Genomic DNA, 12,320 nt, shown 5'->3' with positions numbered 1-12,320 from the left:
TTGTATGTTATACTGTATGGCATTTGTGGCTTATTTCCCAATTAAAAACAAAGCATATTGTGAAGGAATGATCAATTATGTTAAATTTAGTTGCTGATAGATGGAAAAAATGAAAATTGAGGTTGACAGTTTATTCAATAATGTAGAAGCTATTGGGGATCCTAGGAAAAGCCATAAAAGCCTACCCAAAATGGAATTTAAAAAATTAGGAGAGGAAGAGAAGAAGACAAATATAAAGGAATCTGTTTTATTTTTATTTTTTAAATGTTTGTTTGTTTGTTTATTTGAGAGGGCGGGGCAGAGAGAGGTGGAAAGAGAATCCCAAGCAGGCTCTGTGCTGATGGATTTGATCTCAAGACTGTGAGATCATGAACTGAGCCAAAATCAAGAGTCAGATACTTAACCAACTGCGCCACCCAGGCGCCCCAAGAAATCTGTTTTCTTTTGAAGAGAAATAGTATGGTAACTGAAATCAAAGTCTTGTTTGTTTAATATGGGAATATGCTTATATGCTGATGGAATGATCTAGGAAAGAGGGAAGAAAAATTGTACTAGGTAACATACAAATAAGGATCTGCATCTATTTCAGAATCTATTTTATCTGAATCTTTGGTTCTTTTTGGACAGAGTCATAAATGTCCTCTATCCAATATATAGATCTATCAATCACCCAATATATGTCATTAATTCATCTGCTGGTTAACCTTTAACCCTTTAAGCAGTACTGGGGGATTGGTAAAAAATTACAATAATCTCTGTTCTTGAGAGGTTTACAATCTAGTTGTCTAGATGGAGAAAATGTAAGAGAGCACATACAGCTTTAACAAGTTCAGAGTACACTTTTTAAAAATTTGTATGTCCAGCTATTGGTGCCTGGTAACTGTCCTCAAGGATTCCATCACAGTGCATAATGCAGAAGGGAGAATAAGCCAGAAACTTTCGGTCCCTATTTAGAGAAGAGATGAATTGGGTATTTACAAACTTTGGTGAGGAAGACTGAGCACAGATAACTTGGTGGATCTAACCCAAAAGATTAGAAGGAATAGTGATTTTGATATTACTAATTTTTATCTACACATTTCACCTATGCTGAACCCATACATCATCCACTTTCTATTTGAAATGACAATGGAATAATTATAAAAATTTGTTTAAAAAAGGTGGGAAGATTTATTTTAGTATAGAATAAGTATTTTTATGTTTACATTTATACACACTCGGTGGGCACAAAGACTAAAGATCTCTGTAAGTGGCATTATTTAGGCACGACTGCTAGAAGCAAGGTACACTGGCAGCCTATCCAATATTTGCTCTGCCTAGCAACTCCAATCATGGAAAGTGCCCTGGGACAGCAAGACTTAAAGAATACCGATGTGCCATCCCATTTCTTGTCCCACAATTAAAAATTTTCCCCTCTTTTCAGCATTTTCCCCAGACATGGAGAAACGAGCGAACAACTTTCACAATTTCAGGACGCTGGTAGCGTTTCTTGCATGGGGAGTTGTGCAGCATCCAAAGGTACAAGAAGATATCCCGACGCAGCTCTTTACAGCATATTCTCAGCACAAGGAACAATAACGCCCTCACAAAGTTTCTTCTACGGAAAAAAACTGATTGTATCCGTGTAAGAGGAGCTAACCTTTTTGTTTTGTATTGCATCCAGCTTCATAGCTTACAGTTAGACCAACCCAGTGTTCTTTCAGCATCTAAACAATGGTTCAAAATTTGCTCAGAAGTTTTTAAAATACCTTCTCGTTCAAAATATACTAATTTTCTATGATAGCCTGGTCTCACATTAATTTCATCTAAGCTAGTTACAAAGTACGTAACACGTCACTCCTTGCCTCTCCGGTCTCAAAAGTTGTTTACTTCTCCAAGCCTTAGCTCCAGGAGCCAGCCCCCTGAATAGCATCGGCCAGCTTAGGAACGAGAGCAAGGAACGGAAACGGCCGGTCGGCTAGAGCGGCCACAGCCGTGCGGCCGCTCTCGCTTGTCTTTCGCTCTCTATGGTTAGAGGCTCAAGCCCCTCCTCCGTCCGAAGTATTAAGTTCCCTGACGCTTGCGCAAGGCCAGAAGGCAGTTCCGGTTCCGGTGTTGCCGTTCTCGTTCCTGGTGTTCGGTTGTTGGCGGTTGGTGGGTAGTAGCCGAGCCAAGATGCTGCGGAATCTGCTGGTAAGGAGCTTCTCGGCTTGCATTCTTGATGTGGGGCGGGAAGGTTGGGAGCGGAGGCTAAGGGATGACTGAAAAACCTCTCCTGAGAGGGAAGGAGGGTGGGAGAAGGCGGCTTCTGAGGTCACCTTGGTCCGTGTCCTTTTCGCCTGACGTTACTTTCCCTTCTAACTATTCCTCTTGTTCCCGGCTGTGCTGAGTAGATACAGGGAATGAAGAGGCTGGGGAAATGACCAGAGGATGGTGGGTTAGACAGCCTTGGTTTCTTAATGGTCACCTCTAACCCTATGGGTTATTGATGAAGTCGCTAATTTTGATATGAGTAAACTCAAGATCCAAGTGGGACGTTTCTGATACCCGGAAGCTTCAGATAGAAATATGTTCACTGGTACGTTGAAAGGCCTAAAGTTTCAACGTTTCTGAGCTTTGTGAGCATCAGGATGCGGTTTAAAAAGCAAGTCATTCAGTTTCTGTTGGGACTTCAGGAGCCGTCATGGTTGAAAGTGTAGTGTTGCTTCAATCAGGCGGTCCTGCAGTGTCCTTCACCCATCCATCGGCTTTGAGCATGTGAAATAATTTCCCAAAATTTCGAAAAAGAGAAGGAAAATGTAACAGTGACCATTCTCTTTTGTAATTATTCAATAAGGTTTTACTTAGCTCTCAACATATGGTTTGTTTTGGAATGTGGAGTGCATATTTGTTTCGTTATTTAATTCAACTGGATATATAATGCAACTCACTTTTTAAAAAGAATTGTACCTCATTAATTATTCCCTATTTTATAGGAAAAATGCAATGGGGAAAGCATTTTGATTAAGTAGGAATCATGTCAGTTTATTTTAGTGTCGAATAGATCTTTTAATAATATGGTAAAGTTATAAATGAAAACATTGGAACTTTTAGTGTATTTTGTAACCATTCTTTATTCTCATAATATCTGTATGTCAGTATGTTTTACTCAAGGATTATATGATACTACTAGTTCAATTCAGGTAAAGATTTTTTTTTTTTTTTTTCTCAGAATCTGTATGAATTGCTACTTGAATGTGGTCTTTGGAGACTGTAGAATTTTAATGTAAAGAGTAGTAGATGGGTTCACCTGGGTGGCTCAATCACTTAGGTTAAGCGTCCAACTCTTGATTTCTGCTCAGGTCATGATCTCACAGTTCATGAGATTATGAGATTGAGCCCTGCATCAGGCTCTGCACTGACAGCTCGGAACCTGCTTGGGATATTCCCCCCGCCCCCCCCCCCCCCAAATAAACTTAAAAAAAAAAGAGTAGTGGATGGACAACAAGTTGGAAAACTTGGCTGTTGGTTTAGTTAGGACTCTGTTACTGACAAATCGGGTATGTTTTTAACTGTCAGTTTCCCTCTTCTGTAATAGTAGAAGTTGAAAATAGTTGGTTTTGAAAGTTTCTTTAAGACCTAAATCTGCTCAGTATATATGGATTTTTTTATTTCAGGCTCTTCGTCAGATTGCCCAGAGGACCATAAGTACTGCTTCACGTAGGCAGTTGGAAAATAAGGTTCCAGAGAAGCAAAAGCTATTTCAGGTACTGAAATATTTTATAGGAGGTTGTTACTTGTAATAATAATTACCAAAAGTTGGAGATAGGAAGTAAATCTGGAGATGTTTGGTTGTTACTCATCTTGTTGTATTAGCAAAATAATAAACCGCCTATTGATAGTTAGTTGGGCCTATATCCAGGAGGACTTTGGGGAAGTAGAAGAAATGAGAGGGAAAAGGTGTAGGTCAAAGACACTTTGTTTGGAGAAGTTACATTGGGTTGGCACTCTATGGGTAGTTTCATAAGAATAGACAAATAGACCATAGAAAGGGCCCAGAAACAGAACAAATATGTATGTAGAAATTTAATATATGTTAAAGGTGCTATTTCATTTTAGTGTGGAAAGGATACGATAAATTGGCATTAGAAAAATTGACTATTTTAAAGAAAGTAAAGTTCTGTCCCTCTATATTGTGTATTAAAAGGTAAATTGCAGATATAAATGCTTCTTCTGCCAAAAATATTAAAATGAAATATATTTTTCCAGTTTTAGTGAGGTACAATTGACAAATAAAAATTGTATATATTTAGGTTGTACCTGATGGGTTTTATTTTTAAAAAGGTGCATACAGTGTGATGTTCAATGTGTCTATGAATAATTACTGTAAGTAAGTTAATTAACACATCCATTACCTCAAATACTTGATCTTTTTGTGTGTTTGGTGAGAGTACTTAAGATCTACTTTCTTAGCAAATTTCAAGTGTACAATACAGTGCTATTAGTTATAGTCACCATAGGAGAGTATTTTTTATATCTTAGGGGTGGGGAAGTCTTCCTAAGGAAGTCTTTACAAAGCCTAGAAGCTGTAAAGGACAAAAATTGCATTTATGAGTTCAAGTGACAAATTGAGAGCAAATTTTAAAATATAACAAAAGATTAACATCCCTAGTATAAAAAGCGGTCCTACAGGGGTGTCTTGGGTGGCTCAGTCCATTAAGGTTCTGACTTCGGCTCAGGTCATGATCTCGCGGTTTGTGGGTTCGAGGGCCATGTTGGGCTCTGTGCTGACAGCTCAGAGCCTGGATCCTGCTTCAGATTTTGTGACTCTCTCTCTGCCCCTCCCCCACTCATGCTCGGTCTCTCTCAAAAAATAAATTAAAAAAAAAAAAGTTCCTACAGATCAGTAAGAAATGCAAATTAAAATGACAAATTACAAGTTTTTCCTCCTATTTAATTGTTAGAATTATAGAAGGATTTAAAATAGGCTATGTAAGCCACGTATGGGAGATAGTTATATTCATACACAGTACTTTCATACATAATAGTTAGTAGTATAATTGGTATAAAAGTTATAAAGAGTGTTTGAGAGTATTATTAAAAATAAACCAGATACCCTGTTATCAGGGACTTCCACTTTTTTTTTTTTTTTTAAAGGTAGGCTCCATGCCCAACGTGGGGTTTGAAGTCACAACCCTGAGATTGAGTTGCATACTTCACTGATTGAGTCAGCCAGGTGCCCCTGGGGACTACCACTTTTAAAAATCTTTTCTGCAGACACAGTAGCTTAAATATATAAAGAAAAGGATAGAGGTTATTTGTCATAGGATTTTAATACCACTAAAACTCCAACAACCTAAATACCCATTAATAGAGGACTGGCTTATTCAGTTCTGATATTTTTGCAGAGTGGCATTCTATGTAGCCATTAAAAGGGATAAGGTAGTTTTAAAGGGAGTAACAAAAGTTTTTAAGACAGCATTAAGTGAAAAATAGAATATAGCATACCCTTATATAGTGTAATCTCATTTGGTATATTAAACAAGTGTGTGTGTAAATTAGAAGGTAAGACAACGTAAGCATTAAAAAATATTTAAGAATATGAGCTATGCTGTTAATAATGGTTTTCTCATGAGGAAAGATGGTGGGACAGAGTTGTTTACCTTTATAAGTAGTTACATTATTCGTGCTTTTTTTGTTTTACTGTGGTAATACCTGTTTTTTCCCAAATAAAATTTTGTATCCTATACAGATCTTCCTTGACTTATGATGGAGTTAGGTCATAAAATAGTAACCCATCATAAGTTGAAAATATGTTCAATTGAAAATCCATTTCATATGCTTAACCTACCAGATATAGCTTAGCCTAACCTACCTTAAACATGCTTAGAACACATACATGAACTGGGCAAAATCATCTAACACAAAGCCTATTTTATAATAAAAGTGTTGAATATCTCATGTAATTTCTTGAATACTGCACTGAAAGTGAAGTGAATGGTTTTATGGGTACAGAATGGTGATAAGTACATTGGTTGTTAAATTTGGTGATCGTGTGGCTGACTGGGAGTTGTGGCTGGCTGCCACTGCCCAGCATCATGAGAGGATCGTACCGCATGTTGCTAGCCTGGCAAAAGATGAAAATTCAGAATTTAAAGTACAGTTTCTCCTGAACGTGTATTGCTTTCACACACTTGTGAAGTTGAGAAATCGTAAGTTGAACCAAATCTACCTTATGATTAAAGTGTGAGGAGAGGAGTGCCGGGGTGGCTCAGTTGGTTAAGGGTCCTACTCTTGATCTTGGGCTCAGGTCATGATCTTAAAATTTGTGAGTTCGAGCTCCACCTCTGCCCTGATAGCGCAGAGCCTACATGGGATTCTATCTCTCCCTGTCTCTGCTCCTCTCCTGCTTGCTCTCTATTTCTCTCAAAATAAAGAAATAAAAAAGTGTGAGGATTCCTGATCTTTTTAATAATTCAGCTGATGAACTCAATCAGTATATTTTCACAGCTTTAATATTTATATATTCCTTGGAAGGCAAATCTTTACTGGATCTCATTAAATGTGAGAGAAAGAATGTTGATTTTTAGGAGTTCTTATTTTAATACTTTAGTGGTGGTAGGTACAGAGTCAGGAAAATTGTAGTCTTTTAATTTTGATATTGACATATTTTAATTCCAGGGGTTTGAGGAGGTGCTTAATTTTATATGAATGGATTAGTCTTTTGAACTTAGTTGAAAACAAATGATGCATATATTAATTATTATTATTTTTTTAATCTAGGAGGATAATGGAATTCCAGTGCATCTAAAGGGTGGAATAGCTGATGCGCTCCTGTATAGAGCCACTATGATGCTTACAGTTGGTGGTAAGATATTTGGAATGCTTGACTTACAGATAGGTAACAATAAGGATTACTAACAACTTCATTCCTTTTACTATGTCAGTATTTTAACTAGAAAGACTGTCTCCAGCATCTGAGATCTTACTGCATAAGGACTCAAGAGGATGATTGATACATATTGTAGAAGAGCATTTTAATGTCTTAAAAAATTAAACCAATAAAGTTTGATAGGAGTATTTATGATAGAGGTGGCTTTCAGAGTGTGCTACTGGTGGCCTTACACATCTCTCTCTACACCATCTCCTATAACAGGGGCTTTTTAAACATTTTTACTGTGATACATAATAAAAACACACTTTACATCTAAACTCTGAACATACATGTTTATGACAGAAACAAAACCTCTATGGAAAGAACAGTACCTATTACTGTACACAAAATGCTTTGATAGTTTTTTCTGTGGATTAGGCAGGTCCATTGTTCAGTATTAGCAGTGGAATATTACAAATTGGTAGGCTAGGAGCAGAGTTAAGATTTTAAATGATTGCTCTCTGGGGGAGGAAGGGAACTATTTGATTACTGTGTGCTCATCTTATTGATAAAAGTGCCCATAAATGGATTTCTGTAACCTTTTTTATTAAGTCTGTAATGTGTCCTCATTTTAAAGATGAAGAAATTATGTTAATTATCCAAGGTAATATTGCCTCTGTGGAAAAGCTGGAATTTCAACCCTAATTACAAAGTCCCCGGGCTGATACCAACGTGCTTTCTTTGCCTTGGGTTGAGTACAGTGAAGAGGCATTTATGAATGAAGACAACAATCAGATAGTGACCTTTAGAGTCCTAAATTCTTTTGGTCAGTGTGACTATTTCTTAGATATTCTGGTAATTAGTTTTTAAAAATATTCACTTATTGGCTGTTCTTACATCAAATTTGATAATTTAAAAATGATGTATCATTCTTCTTGGTTTAATATTTATAATATACTTTAGGGAGTGCTTGTATATCTTGACCTCTTTTTTTGGTTTTTGAATCATTCTTAGCATTTTTTCAGGCCATCTTAGTTTAGTATGGAAATAACTTTTATATATGTTCTTACTCTTATTTAAAAACTTTTTACATGTTGTCAATTTGACAAATAAATTATTGTGCTGTATCTAATAATTTCCTTTGAAGTTATTTTAAATTTTACCAGCACCTATCAAAATACTTTTCTGTGTTTCCATAAAAGTAGTCTTAATGCCAAACTTCCCTTACTGTTAACTTTTAGCTGGAATATTATGTCTATACATGTAAATGTCAGAATTTCTTGTAAGTTCTTTTTTTGTTTCTTTTTCAGGAACAGCATATGCCATATATCAGCTAGCTATGGCTTCATTTCCCAAGAAGCAAGACTGACTTCAGTTTATCATCTCAGCAGGCAGTTGTTTCAGTTTCATTCAGCTCTCTCTGGACCAATAATTGATACCTAACTGAGTTCTTTGGGGAACAATATTTATTGACTTCTACTAACTGCCACCAATAAAGCAGTCTTTACCATGCTTTGTCTTATTTTATCACTTTAGGATACATTATACCAATAATTTCAGTTTTTGATCAGCCTTGTAACTCTTAGGTAGGGAGCAAAAAAATGGTTCTTTAGTCACTAGGGTTGTATAAAATACCATTGTGATACTGGTGAAATTTTATTTTTATAAATAAATTATGTAATAGAACAGCTCAGAATTATACCGTGGATGGTTTTCAGCTGTGAATGAATGTAACACTTGAAAGCATATTCCTTCGAATCCCTCCCCTCCCTGCTGTACTGTATCTTAGGATATGCTAGAACTTGGGGTTAGTGGACACAGGTCATTTTTTGGTTCCTGGGGTTTGAGTTTCTTTTTTTCTCTCAGCTATGTTAGCATATGTCCAAATATCAGATTTATTCCACAGCTTAGAGTTAGGCTTCAGTAGAGAAACTATAAAATAATTTACGACTTGTTCTTTTACACTAACAGTGGGCTTCTATTATGTTACTATAATCCATAACATAAAGTGTAACTTCCCTTAAAACACTTAATTCATTTCTAAAAGCTATCTTCTAGGGGAACTTAAGGAGTCATACTTTGTTACCTCTACTAGGTGTACATTTGTAACACTAGTCTAGGTGTAATTCAGTCTAGGGGAAATCCATGAGTAATGGTTTTATAAACTTCAATTTTTGCATAAAATTGAGAAAAGTATATGTAGAAAAAATGAGTCAAATCTGAAAAAGCCAATCGAAGTCTTCATGTGGAAACATTGAGGCTTAAAGTATAAATCTATCTCAAAAGGTACCTAATGAAAGAGGTCTCAGCCTTGAATCTTGAAGGTTTGAAAGGATCTTGGTAGCCACATCTAACCTGCCACTAAATACAGGGATCTTCCCAACTTCTGACAGCATCTTATTACTAATAACAGCAGGGAATACTGCTTTGGAAGGGAGTGGAATAAATATCAGACATTTCTAAATGTTGAGAAAGTCAAGTTGGGCTGGAGTTTGGTCCAATTTGATGATTTGGAGCTAAAAAGCAATCACTGATATTTTGAAACAAGCTATATCTGTCAGCATTTTACAGAGGAGAATTTAACTTTCATTACAAATTTCATAAAGTGATTTGAAATGCTTTTATGACATGATATGAAAGATACTGTTTTGTAGTAAAAAGAAAAAACAGCCTGATATCCTCTGATCGCCTTCATCTCAATATTGAGAGGTGCTTTACTATTTCTGACATAACACAATTTATAAAACAGTTTCCATGTGAAAATGTTATGTTTGGGCTATGTTACCATGGCAAGATGGGATAAAGTAAAAGGTTGAATGCTTAAGATACTTGAAAAATTCTTTAAATTGATGCTAAGTTTAAGTATTTGCCCTTCACTTTAAAAATCTGCATTGTAACTAGCAGTGGAGATGGGGAGGGGTCGAGGGGCAAGATCCCAGAATAGAGGTTGCTGGACAGAATTTAGTGAAAATGTCTGCTATACTTAAGAATTTAGTGAGAGAGCTGTTAACAGTTACTGGTAGATTGCAAGACCCATCCAAAAGTCCCATGGAACAGAGTCCATTAGAAGTGTTGAAATGTGGCCATCAAGAAACAACCTTCATTCCAATCTCCTTTTTAATCTTTACTATACAGTATCTCTTTGAGATTAGTATCCGTTACTAAATAGAAATTCCATGATGTTATTCCATTAATAAAGACCATTTGAGATATATTTAAGTGAAATTTTGTTATAATTCGTATTAATGCTCAAAATCACATTTGTAGTCTGTAGCTGTTCTATATGAAGTTGAATTTTATTTACAGATGAAACAAGCTCACAGAAGGCACGCAAAGCTACAAATAAATGACAGCACAAGGTTTCAAATCCAGTTTTACCTGATTCTTAAAGTTCATGGTCTTTCCAGTATACTTTATCTTCCATGTTTGATTAAATGTTGACTGGGATAGCTTCAATACACTGTTAATAGCAGTGTATATATGAATACTTTACAAATATGAATACCCTATTTCCATTTCACCTGTACAGTCAAGTTTCTTGGAAGAGTGATCAGTACAGCCTCTAGGTCTGTTGTCCGTTTCACATTGATTGCTATAATTGAAAATCTACCTATTTAGCATCTGTCTTCGTATTTGAGATCCAAACTAAGAACTCTCATCACATCTCATATTGCTCTGCTTCTTGGTGAATGCATACTCATTTTTAAAAACTATTTTTGAGAGAGGGGACAAAGGATCCAAAATGAGCTCCGTGCCGACAGCAGAGAAGGCAATGTGGGGCTGCAACTCACAAACCGTGAGATCATGACCTGAGCCCAAGTTGGACATTCAACCAGCTAAGCCACCCAGGTGTCCCATGCATACTCATTTTTGACACCCTGTTAAGTGCCCAAGATTCTGCTGGAAACTTTGACATTCTCCCCTCTGTCCCCTATGTTCCCTGTACTCCTCTTCATCAAGACTTTTACCCTTTGAATTTGAGTTCAAATTTGAATTATAATTGATGAGACTGGAAACCAGTAGAGCATTGTAGTTAATCACACACATGATAGAAGATCCAGCTTCAAGTCTTGGATTACCATGAATAGCTAACCTTGCTAGATGTATATCCTCATCTGTATAAATACTTAATGCACATAGTTATTCTAATGCATGTAAAGCACAAAGAATGGTTTCTGGTACATACCAAGTGTGCAATGTTAGCTGCTTCTCTTGTTGGCTCTCTGAGAAAAGGAAATGTATCTTTTCATCTCATATCCATATCAACTTGACACAAAGCAGGGTCTATGAGCTGGTCAGGGTTGGTAGGGCAGGCTCACAATTTCACCCACATCCTAAGTGTAGCTGTCATTCAGCTCTCCTCAGTGTGTGGTTTTCTTTCTTGTAAGGTGACTCCTGAAGCTCCAGCCATTTTCTTTGTTTTCCGCAGGAAGAAAGATTGGTGAAAGAGAACATGCCAAATAAGTGAGCACTCTTTAAAGAGCTTTAGAAGCTCCAAAGACCTCAGCTTAGATGTCTTTGGCCAGAACTTTGTCCCATGTTCATGCCTGGATTCAAAGAGGCCAAGAAATGTCTTAGCTGGGCAGATGGCCAAGTAAAATTGGAGTTCTATATAGTAAGGAGAGGAGACCAGGTATTAAGTCAGCAGCTAAGAGTCTTTCCCCAGGGTGTGGTTTTGTGTGTGTGTGTGTGTGTGTGTGTGTGTGTGTGTTTCACAATGGTATGAATCTCGTTTATTTAAAACGTTATTTCTCACCTTTCTCAAATTGAACACTGCAAAAAATAAAAGCAGTGTTTTATTGGGTTGTCATTTACCCTGGGAGCAGTGTTGCTGCGTGTCCACGGCTATGACTCCTGTGCTCACGAACCTCAGCTCACACTAGCCAGATCTATCCCACCTCACTTTACAAAACAATCCTGAAAGTTTAATCAAACAAAGCTGTTGTACACATTTACATTAAGAAAAGATGTCAGGATGTAGGAAAGTCCGGTGTATCCTTCCCTTTAAAGTAAGGCTTGCTCCGCCTTTGGGGTATCTTTGCTTCCTGGAGGCAGAACAGCAGATGAACCCAAATGGGAACAAAATGATGCCCAGGAAGATGCCCAGGAAGGTGAAGAAGTCCTCCCAAACCCGACTCTGCAGACTGGGGCGGCCTCCAACGACAATGGAATGGGCAGGGTACCTGGTGACATTTCGACGGTGGATAGAAACGTAGACCCTGGGACGGCGGCGTAGGTATCCTTGTGACCGGGTGGGTGTAGGGCGGCGGTGGGGGCGCGGCGGCGAAGGTCCTGTGGCTGTGCGGGCGAAGTCCCCCGGGCGGGCCTCCAGGTGGTAGGCGGGCGGCTGCTCCGGCAACACGGCCTTGCGGTCCGGTCCGAGGCTCCCGCCGGGACTCTGCTCGGAGTGGCGGGGACGCGCTTCTAGCTTGTTTTTTTAAAAGAACAAAGCAACACTGTAGGAACCTTCCGTTCGTGGCTCTAATTT

At 37.7% G+C, this 12,320-nt stretch overlaps 1 protein-coding gene and 1 pseudogene across 1 annotated transcript; one reads left to right on the top strand and one right to left on the bottom strand.

Annotated features, from left to right (window-relative positions):
• The first annotated feature begins 2,049 nt into the window (after window positions 1–2,049).
• On the top strand, window positions 2,050–8,344 carry COX7A2 (cytochrome c oxidase subunit 7A2). The gene is made up of 4 exons (XM_060615980.3): window positions 2,050–2,172; window positions 3,636–3,725; window positions 6,742–6,826; window positions 8,143–8,344. The coding sequence occupies exons 1-4, from the start codon at window positions 2,155–2,157 to the stop codon at window positions 8,199–8,201; spliced, it is 252 nt and encodes an 83-aa protein (XP_060471963.1). The 5' UTR covers window positions 2,050–2,154; the 3' UTR covers window positions 8,202–8,344.
• A 3,121-nt stretch (window positions 8,345–11,465) lies between these two features.
• The window catches only part of LOC132667958 (membrane protein BRI3 pseudogene), a 1,323-nt pseudogene continuing 468 nt past the window's right edge, over window positions 11,466–12,320 (bottom strand).

Source organism: Panthera onca, chromosome B2 (assembly GCF_046562875.1).
Source record: "Panthera onca isolate mPanOnc1 chromosome B2, mPanOnc1 haplotype 2, whole genome shotgun sequence".
NCBI lineage: Eukaryota > Metazoa > Chordata > Mammalia > Carnivora > Felidae > Panthera > Panthera onca.
The sequence above is the reverse complement of the archived record's forward strand: the minus strand, read 5'-3'. Positions and strand labels throughout refer to the sequence as shown.